Source organism: Sarcophilus harrisii, chromosome 4, assembly GCF_902635505.1.
Source record: "Sarcophilus harrisii chromosome 4, mSarHar1.11, whole genome shotgun sequence".
NCBI lineage: Eukaryota > Metazoa > Chordata > Mammalia > Dasyuromorphia > Dasyuridae > Sarcophilus > Sarcophilus harrisii.
This window is the reverse complement of record NC_045429.1, coordinates 279,131,111-279,149,713: the sequence shown is the minus strand read 5'-3', so window position 1 is coordinate 279,149,713 and position 18,603 is coordinate 279,131,111. Positions and strand designations below refer to the sequence as shown.

The 18,603-nt window shown below is 42.3% G+C and overlaps 1 protein-coding gene across 1 annotated transcript; it reads left to right on the top strand.

Moving 5' to 3' along the window:
- The first annotated feature begins 1,992 nt into the window (after positions 1-1,992).
- PI16 (peptidase inhibitor 16) lies at positions 1,993-16,803 on the top strand. Its single transcript, XM_003769016.4, has 6 exons — positions 1,993-2,222; positions 11,453-11,674; positions 13,643-13,752; positions 14,033-14,121; positions 14,984-15,481; positions 15,780-16,803. Exons 1-6 carry the CDS (start codon positions 2,067-2,069, stop codon positions 15,869-15,871), a joined length of 1,167 nt encoding a protein of 388 aa, XP_003769064.1. The 5' UTR covers positions 1,993-2,066; the 3' UTR covers positions 15,872-16,803.
- Positions 16,804-18,603: the final 1,800 nt, after the last annotated feature.

The following is an 18,603-nucleotide window of genomic DNA, read 5'->3' as shown; positions in this document are numbered from 1 at the left end:
CAACTCAGGATTACTATTTTACTTCATTGAATAGAGGGGTTCTTAACCTGACCTTCAAAGCCCACAGGGTGTCTGTAGATAGATTTTAGGGAATACATGAACTTAAGTGGGGGGAAAAAACCCTTACATTTTTGTTTCAATATAATTGGTTTTCTTTTTAATCTTATACATTTATTTTGTGCATTTGAAAACATTATTCTGAGAAAAGAGGTCCATAGATTTCACTACTCTGCTAAGGAGGTTCAGACTATGACTAATAAGAAAAGGTTAAGGACCTTTAACCAATAAAACAAATCACACTCTGCCCTAGGAGATTTAAGCCTCTTTTGACTGCTCTCTTCAAAGGGATATACTCCAAACTGGATAGAATTTTAGTGGAGGGCATTATTTCCTAAGAAATTTTATTAAGTGTTGAATAAATTTCCTTCCTTTGAGTAAATTTGAGAAGAGTTTTAGAATAGAAAAATATTTATTTCTCAATATTTCTAGTTGAACTGAAAAGGAGCTTTTAATATGATACAAGTGGGAGGGAGGCAGTCAGTACAAAAACATGGAGACTGTAATTATTTACTACTTTTTATTCTCTTCTCTCCAAAAGAGTTTATATTTATGTGGGTTATATCTACTGATATTGGTAGTAAATACTGATTTAGTATATTTTATAGTATTTTATACAGAGCTTTCAACATTTAATCTCATTTGATCCTCACAACAATCCTGGGAGGTAAGGACAATTATTCCCATACTTGTTATTTTGTTTTGTCCTTTCTTTTTAAAGAAGATTTTTATCAGGGAGGTGATACCATAACATGCAAGTGAATTAGATTTAAATGAGAGAGGGCTATACAACCTCACTTTCCCCTCCAATGTCATTGGGGTCCAGTGGTAAGATATAGATCAGGACAACTGGAGATGGTCCTGGATGCAGTGGGAGACCTTGCCCATTCTATAGATGAGGAACCTGAGATGAACAGAGTGACTTACCCAGGAGAATACAGCTTGCAAATGTCTGAGGGAAGATTTCCACGTAACAATTTAGATATTAAAATGGATTTATATTTTTATGAAAATAGTTTTGACTTTAAGGACATCCTGAAAAGTATTCCCGAATACCCACCCTTTGAGAACCAACAATCTGATAGTCCAAACTTTTACAGAGGAGGAAGCTGAGAAGAGTCAGTTTGTCCAAATTCATACAGAACTTCATAAATAGTTCTGGTCTTCAAATCCAAATTCAGTATAGCTCTTCCCATTATGTGAGGTTTATAGCTCCCCAAACATGGGGACCATATCTCTCCTCGCTCCTGTGTTGGATCTTAGTCTCTAGGGTGTAGCAAATATTCAGCCTGGACATGGGCTTACATGGTCAGTGGTGCTTTTGTCACTGTGTAAGAAGACTGAAGGTAGCATAGAGAGGCAGCTCTCCACTTCCACTCCAATACAATCAAGCCCTGCACTAGATGGGTGTCCATCTTCTCTGGAGTGTGTGAAGACAGAGGGTGATAGAGAGAGGCAGTTCTACACCTAACCTCCCAATGGAGTGAAAGAACCCTGGATTAGGAGCCAAGAAACCTGGGTTCCTATGTTAGTTCTGCTAGAGACATGATACATAATCGTGGATAATTCTCTGGACCTTATTTCATCATTTTTATAAGGATCACTGTGCTAGGAGGGCTTTTACATTCACCAGTGCACCCCACATTTAGGGTGGGACTTTGAAAACTCAGAGCACTTGACCTAAGCCTTCCCTCTCCTCCTCCACACATCACTCCCCCTATTCCCAATCACAAAGACAAGAAATTTTTGCCAAGGATTCTGATGGGATGCTTAATGTTCCTTAGGAGTGGACAAGGCTTTGGACAGCTCCCAAAGATCCATTCTTCTTCCTCTCCCACCCCATTATGTGAGCTGGGCGGGGTGTGCTGCAAGTGGAGGGGGCTCATTAAAGAGGAGCCCCACACCAGTAATTCCAGCCAGGGGTGTTGCTCTTTTCTGGAGGGAGGGACTTCCCATTCTTTTAAATCCAGCTGCCAGATCCCCAGACTTAGAGCTGGAAAGAAGGCAAGATGAAGAGCTCCCACTGCTTTCCAGCTGTGTTCCTCCTCTTCACAGCTGCCCAGCTGAGCTGTAGCCTAAATGATGAAGAAAAGCAAACGGTGGTAGAACTTCACAACCTCTATCGCTCCCAGGTTTCCCCACCTGCGACCAACATGAAGAATATGGTAAGCTGAGGAAGACCCTTCATCCATTTAGAATGCAAAACTCCCAAGGAGACTAATGAGGATGACAGATATTCTCCTCAGGGGCTGCAAGGTGCTGGGGGATAATACAATTAATGACTTAGAATCTATATATGTATAATTAATATATTGCTTGTCTTTTCAGTGGGAGTGGGAGAAAGCAGAAAGGAGGGAGAGAATTGGAATTCAAAATTTTAAAAGAAAAGTGCTAAAAATAGCAAATTAAAATATTAAAAATTTAATAAATTAAAATATCTAAAAATCAAAAACACAATAAAAGCTAAACTCCAGCCTTAGATCTGCTGCTTATTAGCTATATTACTTTGAATAAGTCTTTTAACCTCATGAGCCTGAATTTCCAGCTGTAAAATGGGGATAAGACTTTTGGCCTGGCCTAAGTCACAGGGTTTGGGTTGCATACATGGCAGAGGGGGTCGAACTGGAGTCAGGAAGATTTGAGTACAAACTTGGCCTCAGCTACTTACAAACTGCATGACCATAGGCAAGTTATTTAAGCACTGTTTGCCTCAGTTTCCCCATCTGTAAAATGAAGATAAGAATAATATCTACCTCTCAAGTTTGTTGTGGGGATCAAATGAGATAATAATTATTGCACAATGTCTGATACATAGTAGGTGCTCTGTAAATGTTATCTATTGTTAGCTATTACTATGGATAAATGGACTTGTTGCTTGGGGACTTGAAGGCAGATTATTTCTACTGATTATAAGGCCTGTGACTCAGGCAAACTGTTCTGTGTTCTGAGTCATGCAGGAGGCTTTTTTCCTAGTCACTCATCTGAGAAGTAACTTCTCCTCTCTGGGTCTCAGTTTTTTTCATTTGCAAAATGATCTCTCAGGATTGTGAATCTGACAGTGAAGAACACACACCACTATGAGCCTTGGGGAGTCTCTTCGGCCTAGCCTCTGTGGAGTTCATGAACACAGAGGGTGATGGAGAGGGGCAGTTCCACTTCCAGTGGAATAGAAGGAATCCCAGACTAGAAGTCAAGAAACATGAGTTCTTCCAGGGACATGCTATGAGATCTTGGATAATTCTCTGGGTCTGGTTTTTTCACTTTTAAAATAACAACTACGAGTTCCCTAAGGCCATTTCCTGTTCTGATGTTATTTGGTTCTCTGGACCTTACAGGCCTGTTGTGAGAGATGTACTTTGTAAAATAAAGCAATATGGAATTGTGATGTGCTATGGTCCTCTCTTTGATGGACCATGGAGTTGGAACCACGGCCTGTTGGGTAGATTTGAATCTTCAGGGACCCAAAGATATTGGAGAAATCTTTGCTAGACTTTAGTGAAGTTGTGTTGGACTCCTTGTTGGCTCTATTTTGGGCTTCTCTTGGCAAAGATACTGGAATGATTTGCCATTTCCTTCTCCAGCTCATTTTTCAAATGAGGAAACTGAGATGAACAGAGTTAGTGACTTGCCCAGGATCACTATAACTAGTAAGTGTATAAGGCCAGATTGAACTCATGAAGATGACTCTTCCTGAGTCCAGGCCTGACCTTCTATCCACTAAGTTACCTAGTTGCCTCCTGTTGTTAGTACTCTCCCATCACCCCCAAAATTCACCTTATAATTTTTATATTTGCATCATTTGTATGTATTTTGTATGGAATTATCTGTGAACATCTTTCCCTGGTAGAATGTAAGCTTCTTGCTTGCCACTTAATTTTTGAATATCTTTAAATCTCTAGTGCCTAAACATAGCCCATATTTAATAAATGATTAATTAATTGCATAATAGGAGGTAAGTACAAAAAATGGAGGGCAGCTAGGTGGCTCACTGCATAGGCCAGGCATAGGGGGAAAAAAACCCTCATCTTCCTGAGCTCAAATCCAGCCTCAGGCACTTACTAGCTGTTTGATCTTGGGCAAGTCACCTCACCCTGTTTGCCTCAGTTTCCTCATCTGTAAAATAAACTGGAGAAGGAAATGGTAAATCATTCCACTATCTTTGTCGAGAAAATCTCAAAAGGGGTCATGAAGAGTAGAATATAACTGAAAAACTACTGAACTGAACAACAAAATGGAAACCAAAATTCTAATTCCCAGAACAGATCTCTCAACCCGCTGTCCAAATTGAACTGTGTGCTAGGATTAAGAAACGGGTGTTCAATATGGATCCCTTTCCCCCATCCCCCAAAATAATAATTTAGTAACTAGATTAAATAGTATTGTCAATTGGACTATGTGCCTTGTAAATGTATTTCTATACACAGAAAATTTGAACAACTTGAAAGACTCAAGGACATTCAGTTAGGAAAAATACTATACATCAATCTATGCATAAATGGCAGCTTATTTCTTGAGCCACTCACTGTCTAGTTTGTTTTTGTAGAAAATCTGATATTGATTGGTTCACAGAGGAATGGTTGCTTTAACAAAACAGAATGAATAATACAATACAGCATTTTGCCAAAAAAACAATTGTAGCATTGCTTACACATGTGTACTAATACCAGTTTTTGTATGGGGGAGAGGGGTCTGGTATATTTTGCAGTTCTTGAAAATGTACTGGTCTTTACCTGTCAATAAATAAAATGTCTTTTGTTTCAAAAACAAACAAACAAAACAGATGTTCCTTACCTAGGGCCAAGGACAGTCCTGGGCAAAGTTGTGAAGAACAGGAAATATGTTTTCATACCTTTCTTTCTACCTCTTTTAACTCTAACTTTGTCCTCTGGATTTTCTCCTTCCCCTCCCCTCTCCCCCTCTTCTATCTCCTGCCCAAAGTCACTCCATGCTAGCCACAATGGGCTTGGAATATCTAAAAGAAAGGTAATGTATATGTGTGTAAGACATGTAATTTATTTTGTCTATAGAAGGTATACCGGATACCCAGTAAAATGTCAGTTTTTTGAGCCCAGGAACCATTGCATATTTATTTCTCTTTTAATTCCCCAGTGCCTGACCCAAAGTAGGCTCTTAATAAACACTTGTTTAGTTGAATTGCATGCTGGTTAAGTCCTTGCTAAGTCCTTGCTACCTGCAAATTGTTATTATTTAGTTGGGAAGAAGACTGGTTTTGGAGGCAAAAAGATCTGGGTTTGCATTCTGCCCAGATTTTCTACTTTCTGTCTGGGGTGGAGGGTGAGAGGTGTCCAGGGTCGGAGAGAGGGGAGCTTGGGCAGTTATTTCCCCTCTTTCCCCCTCAATCTTCTCATCTATTAAGATCAGGATGCTAATGATGTTTGCACTAATGACCTTCTAAGATTATTGTGAGGATCAAAAAAATAATATTTGGGAAAGACTGTGTCAATGGCAATGATAGTTAAGAACTGATTAAGAAGAAATATGGTATTAGGGCTCCCAGTGAAGTTTGCATTTTAATAAAAGGTTCTGGGAAACCCAAATGTCTTAACTTTCAAAGTAATGACTCTTTAATGGTGGGATTTCAGGCAGAGGGGACAAGCATTTGGTAGAGAATGGATGCCATCCCGTAGAGTCCCATCTTCCTTTCTCCACACTCCTTTCCTCAGAGGGTTCCAGATCCCTTCTCAGCAATTCCCTGAAAACATGTCTGACTCTCTGACTGCTTGGTCAGTGGCCAGAGCAGCGGGAGATGGCTCCACGAGGGTGGAGTTGAGGACAAGGAGCCAGAAGAACCATTTTCCAGGACCATCAGGCGAAGCCAGAGGATCGTGGAGCTTAATTGGATCCAGTTTTCCCAGAGCTCTGGGCTGGGAGGTCTTATTAATTCCTTTACTGGCTCAGTTGAATCCACCCACTCCCTGACCAGCTGCAGTCAATCTGGCCTCTTCCAGTTCCTCAGTCTGGCCTTCAATACAAGCACAATGGACAGTTACTTAAAATCATGTGATTCAAAGCCTACGCAGCTTCCCCCACACCTTGAAACAAACCACAGCTGTAAAGTGTTAATAGCACAGAATTTAAACTCAGGGAACATGGATTTGAATCCTATTTCTGCTTCTTATTACCTGTGTGAACTTAAGCAAATTATTTCTCCTTTTGGGACTTATTTAGTTTTCTGAAAATTAGGCACTGGACAAAGACCCATTTCAGTTTCAAAACCTCTGATCCTGTATTCCTAGAGTCCCTATTCCCATTTTATTTCCCCCATCTGCTGTTATAGGGGCTAAAATTCCACCATTACAGAGTAATTTCTTTGGATTTTTAAGGCTTTTCCATGTTCCCATGCCCTAGGGGATTAGCTAACATTGAATTGGGCAAGATGTTTGCAGGAGTAACATGAGATAGGTTCTTACAGCAATAAAGGAGAGGCTTGTGAAGGACCAGGATAGAAAGGAAAAGAAACCGATGGTAAGTGGGAAAGCAGAAACACAATTAGTTTGGCTTTTTGCTCTGAAATGGGAAGTGGGGAAATTTGGGAGAGGAGGGAAGAAGTACCATGGTTATTCCCAGGGAACAAGGATGGGATGTTCAGTTAATTACCTTGTATAACCACAAGATGGTGCAGTGACTGCATACTACCCACGAGGAAAAAAAAATCCCAAGAGCCTGGAGTTTTTAGGAATTTTTGGATGATCCTTGGTAACTCTGGAGGTCCTAGCAATGCCAAGACCACGTGAACCCACCAACGAGAGCCTGTTAGAACTATTGGCAAGCTTTCTGCACATGACAATTGATCCAAGTGCAGATCTCTATTGCTCAAGGGCCTACCCAAGTTCATATCCATTATGGGGCAAAAACACGCATAGTTCATAGTTTCCAAACTTTTTGAGTTTAAGGACCCCTTTATAACAGTGAAAAAATTCATCAGCTCCTATACAACACCAGTTGTACTATTAGTATCCACTGATTGAGAAAACACAAGACAACAAAAAACTATTATGAATTCTGTAATCCTTAAATGAATTAGTATTTATTAATCATGATAGTAAATTTAAAACATGGTAGCACATATATGTTTAAGATATACTTTAATCAATTTACAAAAGATTTATTTTCCCTCTCCCCTACTGAAGACTTTATTGGTTGAAGGAACTCCCAGTGAGAGAACTCTCTCTATCAGTAGGATCATAGATTTAAAACTGAAAGAGGATGTTATGGGAGGGTAGAGGAGGGACCATGCTGCAATTTACAATCTCTGCAAAAGTCACAAAGACCCTAGGTATCAGAAGCAGTTCCTATACCCAGGTCTTCCTGATTCTGAGGCTGGTTCCCCATCTACTAACCCACAACTTCTTTAGAAGGTTTACTTATGGATTTGCATAAGGATTCTCCTACCCTATTTGTACAACTCCTGAGCTTCTCAAAGATCCAAGGTTCACAGGTTGCGATCACTGATTTAGTAGGAAAAGCATTGTTCTGGGAATAGAAAGACATGGCTGATTGAGTGCCAGCTGTTTTACTATCTGAGCTCTGTGACTTTGAGAGAAAGTATGGCTCTGGGTAGTTAGGTATTCATAGAGCTCTGGGTCTATAGTCAGGAAGATTCATCTTTGTGAATTCAAATCCAGCCTCAGATATTTCCTGGCTATATGACCTTGATCTAGGCACTTCATTCTGTTTGCCTCAGTTTCCTCATCTGTAAAATGAATTGGAGAAGAAAATGGCAAAACACTCTGGTATCTTTGCCAAGAAAATCCCCAAAAAGGACATGAAGAATTGGACAGAATTGAACAACAATAACATGGTAGAAGAAGTAGATTATAAACTCTGGGCTAACTCTCTGGAGGACCTCAGGATCAGTCAGAGTCTGGATCAACTAAAGTCCTTGGTCTTTAGGGGGAGAAGTGAAGGAGGCAGGCAAGCTTGCCACTCGGCTTGCCAAAGATGTATCCCGGATTCTGGATTCCGGAGTCTCCAGCCACTCATCCTGCAGTCAAGTGACTCTGACCTTTCTCCCCCAGCCCTCCAATCCTTGCCACCACACATTCAGCAAGCACCAATGGTGAGGAGAGTCATCACATCACCATCTCATCTAAATATATGTATATAGATCCATTATCTCATAATGAATAGTTAATTAGTCTTAAGTGCTCTGCTGTCTGATTCAAGTACACCTTTTCAGAGTTTCAGCCCTTTACTGTCATTGGATGTTGGGAAAACCTAGGCTCATATACTCCTTCATACACTTATCAGTTTTGTGCTATAGAATAAATTACTTTTCTGTTACTCAGTTTCCCCATAAAAACATTGGGAGGAGAGATTTGACTCATTGACATCTGAAGGTCTTATGAGCACTTTCTGGACTCCATTAAGCCTCATTCACCTGTAAAATAGGAGGAACTAGATGTTTTCTAGGGTTGCTTCCACTTCTGCCATTCTTATAATCTGTGACTGGCCCCTTCTGGGGGCAGACAGATCTAACTGGTAGCCATATAGGAGGCTGTTCCAACCTCAAAGGCTAAGCCACAAGGAGGCTTCTCATCAGAAGAAGTGACTTCAGCAAAGTCCTGGAAGAGGATTAATTTTCAGCTAGACAGCTCCTTGCTGCCTCAGTGGGTGCTAAAGCATCTCCCACGTGCCAGGTGTTTCAGAGGGCATGAAGGGATGCCACCCGATGTCTGCTCTCAAGAAATTAGTGGGAAAGATAATACCCCTTCCTCCATACAGGAAGATAACAGGACTTAGGAGGATGGAGCAGTACAGCTGTATTGAGGCAGGCTCTACAGAAGTGCTTTGGGTTTCTGAGGATTGGTGGGTCACAGCTCAGAGGACCTTCATGGTAGGATGGGATTCCAATTCAATGGTTTGCCAAGCATTTATTAAACCTTCTGTGGGCAAAGTACTTCACTAGGCAGTGGAGGGGATAAAAAAGGTTTAGATTGGACACCATTCCTGCTTTCAGGTTTGTATGCAATATGTTCCTTTTTATCCCCATTCAATTTTCCCCAAAGGTCTATCATACCTAACTTTTCAAAAGTCCTATTTACCTTCTTAACTTCTTGTTTATTTATGGCTTGATTTACCTAGTTCTGATAAGAGTGAGATTGAGATCCCCAGTAGTATAGTTTTGCTTTCTATGTCTTCTTGCAACTCTCTTAACTTTTCCTCTAAGAATTTGTATGCTATACCCCTTGGTACAGATATGTTTAGTATTGATATTACTGCATTATCTTATGCTACCCTTTAGCGAGATATAGTTTCCTTCCTTATCTCTTTTAATTAGATCTATTTTTTGCTTTTGCTTGATCTGAGATCAAGATCACTATCCCTGTTTTTTTTTTTTAACTTCAGCTGAAGGTCCAGCTTTTTACCTATATTCTTCATGTATCTCTCTGCTTCAAATGTGTTTCTTGTAAATAACCTGTTATAGAATTCCAGCTTTTAATCCACCCTGGTATCTGCTTTTGTTTTATGAAAGAGTTCATCTCATTCACATTCACAGGTAAAATGACTAACTCTCTATTTCCCACTATCCTATTTTTCCAAAGTTATAGTTTTCTTTCTTCTTTTCCCCTTTCCTTCCTCACCAGTGTTTTGCTTCTGACTACCACCTCCCTCAAATTGCCCTCCCTTTTCATTCCTACTTTCAGGGAGGCTTAGTCTAAATGTAATAAATAACTCACCTTTTATCATTTACAAAGTATAACAATAGGTGGCAAAAATTAGGGAAGATCTGAACTCAGATCTTGACTGGAGAGCCAGTGTCCTTTCTACTATATAATGTACTTGTACTCTATAGGACTAGGCTATGGAGGGCTTTAAATGTTAAAACGTGCATCTTCTTTAACAGAAGGGTGGATTGGGGGTCTTTCTTAGTGCCTGATCTGTTGTAATCACAAGGCTTCCATATTCACCCATGTCCTTTGTGCCAGCAGACTTGGAGAGGCCTGGGCACCTTGGCTTTCATTTCTTTATTTTTGAAAGAAAGAACAGCTTTCCCATAGTTCTGGGGAGGCCTGGAGCCAAGCTGTCCTCAGGCAATGGGGGAAAGCTGGTTGGATTCTGCCCTGAGCCACAGCCAAGCCTGGAACCATCCTTGCTATTGAACCCAGCAGATTAAACTATTAAATCTTTTCCAGATTTACAAAGGATGTTCCAAGGTACAGTGGATAGAGTGCTGAGTTTAGAATCAGGAAAACTCATCTTCACGAGTTCAAGTCAAGCCTCAGATACTTCCTACTTATGGGACTCTGGGCAAGTCACTTAACTCTGCCTCAGTTTCCTCATCTGTAAAAATAAGTTAGAGAAGGAAATGGCAAATCACTCCAGTATCTTTGACCAGAAAAGAACACATGGAGTCACAAACATCATACATGACTAAAACGATTGAAAAATAACAAATGGTGATAATCATAATACCTATCTCCCAGGTTTGTTGTGAATTTAAAATGAGACAATATTTAGTTCTTTCCTAGCTAGAAGTCTAGTGTAGTTTTAATGATTTTATGTTAAATTATGTAAGTCTAGATAACACAGAGACCTGTACAAAACTTTATAAAGTATACCATACAATATATTATCACACTGAAATTAGTTACTGAAACATGCCTATTTATTACTGAAGGAAATTTAAACTATGGGGGTTAAGTAAGGGTTAGAAAGACATTTTATTTAAAGGTTAACAGAAGTCTAAATTTATTGAGGCACACATTCCTCCTCTGTTTCCAGATTTTTTTTTAATGTTAAAGTTGACATGTACTATATTAGTTTATGCAATCCCCATATTATAAGATGAATTCCTAAAATGAGGTTTTTTTTTGAAAGAAAAGATATATAAGTAGCCAATGAAAATTAATACCATTTTTGTGATTCACATTGATTTTACATGAGACAGATTGGGGGGTGGAGGGATAAAGTATGCTTATGTTTAGACCAATACAGCAATTCAGATCATAATCAGCTGGTAGATTTTCATTAATTCAACATTTATTAAATATCTACTGTGTATAGAAAGGGCACTGTACAGACAATGGGAGAGATATAGTCTACTAGGGGGATAGAATGCAAACCAAGCTAACTATGGTACCTCTTTTGGACCATGGCATTGGAAAGTTGCTGATGTATGGAATGATCTCTTCCTACTAAGAGAAGTGCTGACCACAGCAATATCTACTTTCTGCCAAGTGTCATATACCTTCTTTACAAAGTGCTTGAACTCTCATTTAATTCTCACAGCAGCTTGAGGGACCAGAGGGACAGAGATAATTGTCCCCATTTTGTGGATGAGAAAACCGAGACAGACTAAGGGGGTCTTGGTTGGCCCAACACTAGATCTTGGGCTTTTCCCTTTTTTCCCTATTCCTCTCTGCCCTCTCAGAAATGGGATGAGGACCTGGCTGCCTTTGCCAAAGCCTACGCCAGCAAGTGCGTGTGGGGCCACAACAAGGATCGAGGCCGCCGGGGAGAGAACCTTTTCGCCATCACAGAAGGGGAGATGGACCTGCAGCTGGCTGTGGAGCAATGGTACAATGAGCACGAGCACTACAGCCTCAGCAATGCTACCTGTGCAGAAGGACAGATGTGTGGCCACTATACCCAGGTAGGCGAGGGATGGGAGCAGGGCCAGGTCCAAGGACTCTTCAGCTTCCTCTCCTTCCCACCCCATTTTATCACCCTGAGCTCTTCCAATTCAACAGTTAATCCCATCCTCACCTCTCAAGGAAAAGTAGCTCTTGAAGTAAAGGACAGGATCGCAGAATCCCAGGCTTTAGTCTTTGCCCAAGCCTAAGCCACATTGTGGGTTTCTAGGTGGTACAATGGATAGAGAAAATCATCTTCCCGAGTTCAACTCCAGCTCAGAGTCTTACTAGCTGTGTGACCCTGGGTGAGTCACTTAACTCTGGTTGCCCCATTTCTATATCAATAAAATGACCTGGAGAAAGAAATGATCAACCACTCCAGTATATCTGCCAAGAAAACCCCAAATAGGGTCATAAAGAATTAGACATGACTAAAAAAGGACTGAACACACCCCAGACAAAGAGATGATAATTTATTCTTTAAAAAAATTTTTAGTAATGCATTTTTATTAAAATTTTTTATTTTCAAAACATGTCCAAGGATAATTTTTCAACATTGACCCTTGAAAAATTTTGTGTTCCCATTCCCCCCTCCTTCCTCCATCCTCCTTCCCAAGATGGCATGTAATCCAGTATTATGTTAAATACAGTAAAAATATATGTTAAAGATGATAATTTATTCTTTATTATTTTTGTTATAATTATTATGACTATGCTGAATGAGTCCCATAAGTAGCTTTACTTTCTGGATGGCTGAAGCTTATTCCTTTCTTTAGGTACTCTTTGACTTTCTTTTTGTTTTAATCATATAGGATATAAATTATTTCTAAAAATTGTTCTAGAAATGTAATACACTTTTTTGCTTTTTCAACAAAATAGAAAACCAAAGAACCAGGACTATGATGCTCATGTGTTTATATCCCACACTCTTGTCTTTTTTTAATGTTGGGAGCTCCATAGCCTCTGACATAGACCAGTTGGGTAAACAAAAGAGTGTCATTCAGGATATAGCTGTCCCTGACTTTGTGACACAGCTTCATCACTGCCCAGCCCTTTGGCAATGTTTATGCCTAAGAACTTCTCAGGACACACCAGGAAATCAGACTCCCCAGATATCTAGTGCTCTCACATAATGATGTCTCACTTAATTCTTTTGCTGCTCTCTCTTTCCAATCAAGAAAATCACTCTGTAATCAAAGAGCAAGAGCCAGTTTATAAACACCAACCAAATATCTCCCTTATTATCTATTGCCTTCAGAAAGCTTTGGAGAAGGAGAGTGGCTGATGACCTCGTGAAGACCATGAGAAACCGCTTCTGCCTTTTTACTCCCCCCTCCCTGACTGTAGTCAGTCAATGACTCAAGGTCATCATTACAAACATCATTTATTGTGTTGTGTTATATATGATGCAGCAATGCAGAAGGCCCTTGGCTCTGACGCTGTGCTGGGATGTTCTACTTTTATAATTCTCCTTACATTACAAGTGCGGAAGTGTCATTAATACTACTGAATCATTGGCAGCAGCTGGGACTTAGTTTTGAAGTGGGAAGAGGAGAGACCTTTTTTTGACAAAGGGAGAAAAGGAGAAAGTGCTTTAGATAAAAGTCCATTGGCTCGGTGGATAGAGTGCTGGGCTTGGAGTAAGGAAGCCTCATCTTTTAATTTCAATCTCAGACAAGATTAGACTAGCAGTTTTACTTGGGCAAGTCACTTAACCTGTTTATCTTACTCCACTGGAGAAGGAAATGGCAACTCACTCCAGTATCTTTGCCAAGAAAACTCCATGATCAGTATGGTGCATGGGGTCACAAGAATTGGACATGACTGAACAACTCTCATGGGCTCCCACAGGGACCTTACATATTTCCAGGTCTCTAGCAAATTGACCATGTCTCCAGGTTGATTTTTAGGTTGTATTCCTTGACCTTCAGGCTTGCTCTCACCTGCTCTTGTCAGAAAGAAAGACCTTTTGTTCTGGCTTCTTTCAGGTGGTCTGGGCAAAAACAGAGAGGATTGGCTGCGGCTCTCAGTTCTGTGAGAAGCTTGAGGGAGTGACGGAGACTAATATTCATGTGCTGGTCTGCAACTATGAGCCTCCGTGAGTGCCCATCAGAGACTGTGGAAGGGATGGAGCTGAAAGAGGGAGAAGGAAGGGAGAGGGTGGCAGTCCAATTTGACCGAGGTTGGAGGGGAAAGTGAACTTGCTCAAGATCACACAGACCAGTGGGTGTCAGAGCCAAGTATGCCAACTCTCAGACTTGAGTATTTCCCACTTTCTCAGATTGCCTCCTGGGGTGGTTGGAAGGTGGGGGTGGGAAGGAGGAAGGAGAGAATTAATTAGGTTCCCTTTTCCATCTCCCCCTCTTTTCTTCTCCCAGAGGAAATGTGAAGGGCCAGAAGCCCTATCTGGAGGGGCCACAGTGTTCCCAATGTCAGGAGGGCTACGAGTGTAAGCACCTACTCTGTCGTAAGTAGTGGTGGGGCTAGAAGGGAAGATCTGGGGGGTAGATATCTTTTGTCAGTCAAGGAGTATTTAGAGAGTGCGTTTTGGTCCTGCCCAGTAGCCCTGGTCTTAACTGGAATTCTGTAGGCTAACAAAGAAGCTTCCTTCCACTTTACCCTCAGGAGAAACCTCAGATAAAAATGAAGATCTGATGGATCCTCTGCCCTTGGTCTTGGAGCTCACAATGAAGTGAGAGGTAGAGGAGATGAGGAAGCCTGAGAAAGTGTGACTGTACTTGAAGAGGTTCTGGGTGTGGTTAGAGAGAGAGAAAGCTAGAAAGGCAGAAATATGGGTGGAAAGGGAAGAAGAAAGGTGGTGGTGATGTAGCATGGAAAAGGGGGAAGTGGCTGATGTATGTTGGTTAGGAGGTACAATGACATTGAGATCCAGAAATGTCACAAAGTTGGAAGTTGGAAGCAGGCCAGCCCATACAGAAAAGAAGTTACATTATTATAATAATACACTCAAATGTCTACTAGCCTCCTCTTGAAGATCTATCTCTAAGCAGAAAGGTCCATCTTGCTGCCTCCCTAGCAGTCTGTTCCACTTCTGGACAAATCTAATGGGATTTGTTACTGACAAGTCTCAATTGTCCTCTTTGCAACTTTTACCCACTGTTCCCAATTCTCAAACAGAACGTGATGTCAAGTCCTTTTCCCTCATAAATATTTGGGAGACTTCCATTTTGCAAACATGTCCAGTTATTTCAATTAGTCCTTAGATGCACATCTTTCTAGTACATGCATTACATCTTTGCTAAAGTAGATAAAGGATTGAGGACCACTCAGACTGTTGTTAATGTTCTGCTCTGTCCATTTCTTTTCAGAACCGATCATAAGCCCAGAGGAGGCGGGGGTCTCCCCCTTTTTACCAACTACAACCCTGACAAGCCCTATGGCAAGTGAGACCTCGCCCAAATTGCCCACCTCTATGGCAAGTGAGACCTCGCCCAACTTGGCGACTGAGGTTCCTTCTTCTTTGGCAACCCAAACTTCAACCTCCCTGAGTGAGGGGACCTCCCTCTCCCCTAGGCTAAGTATTGAAGCCACCCTGAAATCATCAGAAATAGAGGCCAGCAAGACCGAGCCAGACAGAGACGAGCCCACCCAAGACAGACCTCAAGAGTTGCTTCCTTCCTCCTCCTCCTCCTCCTCCTCTTCTGAGACTCTGGCTACCACTTTCTTGGCTAAAGGTGAGCCAGAAGAGGTTCCAGGCACTGTGTGGCCAATAAAGCACAGCTCCAACAGTGTCCCCCCTGACTTCCCCCAAACTGGTGGGGCCAATGCCATCGGGGGACGCACCCTGGCCCTGCAGTCTTTGGAAGGTAAGACCCCCAGCTTCAGTCCTGCCTGATCAGGTCTCCAGGATCTTCATTCTCCTAGCCCTGCATCCCTAAGTCTGATGCCAAGGAATGGGGGTGGGACATCCCTGACCTCTGATATCTCTGCATTGTAACAGAAGCACTCCTAGCCCCCCTTTTCTCTGTTGTTGGCTCCTGGGGGCCTCCTGTGTATATTCCCTGGGGTTGGAAATATGTTTGGTGGAAGACTGATGGGGTGGGGAAGGGGCACAGCAGGAAATCTGCTGGGACTGAGCTTTCTCTCTCTCTTCTCTGGACACAGATGAGGTGACAGATATCTGGAATGCCTCCAGTCGTTCTGAGTTTTCTTACTTTGGGCTACTCAGCTGCCTAGTCCTGAGATACTTCTTCTGAGCGAGTCATCCTTTGTACAGTCCCACGCCCATACTCAAGTGTACATTTATGCAACCAAAAGGCTTTGTCTTCCCCCTGGCAGGAGAGCAGATGACTGGATGGAAGAATGGATGCCCTGATATGGGTCTGGACATACTCTGGATCTACCACCAAGGAATGTAGGGTCCTACATGTCCACTGATGTGTTCACACTGCCCCTCTCTTCAGCTGTATCCCTTCCTTGCACACATAACCCTTCAGGAGGCTCTACAAGGAGGTTTCCCCAAGGCCCCAACAGTAGTATATGGAGGCCATGAAACAAGTACATGCTCTAAGAACCACTGAATTCTCTTAATGGAAGTGACCTCAAGTCGTCATCTCCTTCACCTTTAAAAATACAGACTTAGTACATGTCCAGGGGAGGTGCCATGTCACCAAGAGCTCTGCTGCTGCCAGAATGGCTATGACTCTTCCTGCCCTGCAAGGCCCTCCAGAGATCAGAGATTTGCCCAGACCCTTTGTGCCCTTCCCTCTGCCCCTTTTTCATCCGGGGGTTCTCAGAGAGGTGATGTTTGCTTCTCTAGAATGAAGATGGATCTATCTGGTGAATGTTCTACCATATACCCAATGAGGCAAGACCTCAGTGTCTTTGCCAAACCCAAAAGGAATGGGAGATTCGGGGCAGAGAGCTGGGGGAGTGGGGTCGAGTTATTTGGGTCCATTAAGGTTTTCAGACTCCTGGTTACCTATAAGTATTGATCCTGATGACAACTCCTCAGCCTGATTCTACCCAGATATATTTCTGGTGTGTGATGCTGCAGGGATCTCTCCCTCATCTTTTGGAATGAGAATTATGTTAAGATGAAGGACAAGCTTCTCCCGGAGCCACAGAATTGGCAGGGACTCTGGAGAAAGCAGTCTCAAAGTCCTGAATAAAGTTTGGTCTGAAATAACTTTCCCTGAATGAGTGGTAGGGGTTGAAAAGGGAGGATATGGGTAGTGGCGCCAGACCTTGGAACAAAAATGAAGGATTCAGGCCATAGTGCTTCCATTGTCTAGTCTCAAGAAAAATTAAAATAGCATTGCCTTCTCTTCCCTATACTCACCTCAGACTACACCCCCCACACAGACCCATCACTACTCTATAAACCCTCTTTTTCATTAACTACTTCCCTTCCTTCAGATATTCTACTGTATTTTCTCTCTGTCAGTCTTTATTCCTCCCCTGAAAATTCCTCTCATTGGCTAGGTGGCACACTAGATAGTACTTTGGGCCTGGAGTTAAGAAGCCCTGATCTCGGATAATTACTAGTTGTGTGACCCTGAGAAAGATACTCAATCTATTTGCCAAAGTTTCCTCAGCTGTAAGATGTGGCCAATAGCATCTGCCTCCCGGGATTGTGAGGCTGTAAAGCCCCTAGTTCAGTGCCTGAGATATAGAGGCACCTAATGAATGCTTGTTCCCTTTCCATCCCCCAGCACCATCCTCTCTCTTGTTCCTCCTGATCTCCCTATTCCCCCCAGAGACCTTAGCATCCTAAACCCAGGATTGGCTTTACAGTGGCATGTGGAGGGGGTGAGAGGAATAGCACCAAAAAGCCCACGTGATCCCAAACATCACATCTATCACGTCCTGTTGCCTTAAATTCACAACTCAGCCAAACCATGTTTTCCAGGGGGCAGAGTGGGAGACAATCGGTTTACAATGGAGATATCGTGGTATAAGCCCATCACAGGGCTAGGACTAGAGAACAGATTCTAGCCATCATTTGGCAATTTGCCTTCCTGTGGCCCCTGTAGAAGGCAATGTTATGAGAAGGATGTTTGGCTGTCATTGAGGGATAATGCTTGGTCTACTACTAATTAGCAGTCACCTTGGATAGATCTAATCTGGGTCCCATCTTAAGGTCCTTCTTGTCCCGAAAAGGAGGAAGAGGGCAGACGGTTCCTGGTGGTCATCCAGCCCCAGCTGTGCCTCTGCCTTCTGAATCATAGAATCAACTCCTCATCGCCCATATGAGACCCAGAGATTAGCCTGGGGTCACATAGCTAGTGTCTAAGGTAGGATTAGAACTCTGGTGGTCTTGGCTCTGAGTTCTGTACTCTACATCCCCTCCCCTGCCCCCCTGCCTCCTAGCAATGGTGACACAATACAGTATGAAGAGCTTGAGAAACCTTTCATGTTGGAGAAAAAACTAAAGAAACTGAAGTTTTAAGAGTTTACTTCTATGGGGATTAACAGACACTGGGGAATCAAGGCCATGCAAGCTTGGCCACTTACTTTCAAACAGAAACTACTGATAGAAAGGGAAATTCAGAGGAACCATCCCAAATGGGAAAGGCCGTGCCATCAGAGTCCAGGCTGTTTGCATGGTCTTTTCCATCCCCACCAGTATGTCCAAAACCTCATTAGTTTTTCCCTGAACCTCCTAACCAGGGCCCCCCCTCTCTCATATTCTGTGGTCCCCTTTATACCAGTCCTTGCCAGTGAGAGACAGATCTTGACAGCCTTCCAAACAGTGTAGGTACCAGTCATTGGGCCTCCTTTCCACATGCTGTCCCTCTGCTTCAATGCCAATGAAACACCTGACTGACACTGTGGGCAGCTGCAGTTGCTGCTAGACAGTCATGATCTACCATCCCAACCTGCCTCCAGACAATTTTTATTGGTACCTGCCCAGTATACACATAAGAGTCATATTCAAAGAAGTTAAACTGGGCTTAGGACTATTGTGATAATTCCCCTTATGTTA

Coding starts and splice junctions, on each gene's coding strand:
- PI16 (XM_003769016.4), top strand. CDS start 2,067: ATGAAGAGCTCCCACTGCTTTCCAGCTGTGTTCCTCCTCTTCACAGCT. Junction 2,223..11,452: donor CGACCAACATGAAGAATATG/GTAAGCTGAGGA, acceptor CTGCCCTCTCAG/AAATGGGATGAGGACCTGGC. Junction 13,753..14,032: donor GTCTGCAACTATGAGCCTCC/GTGAGTGCCCAT, acceptor TTCTTCTCCCAG/AGGAAATGTGAAGGGCCAGA.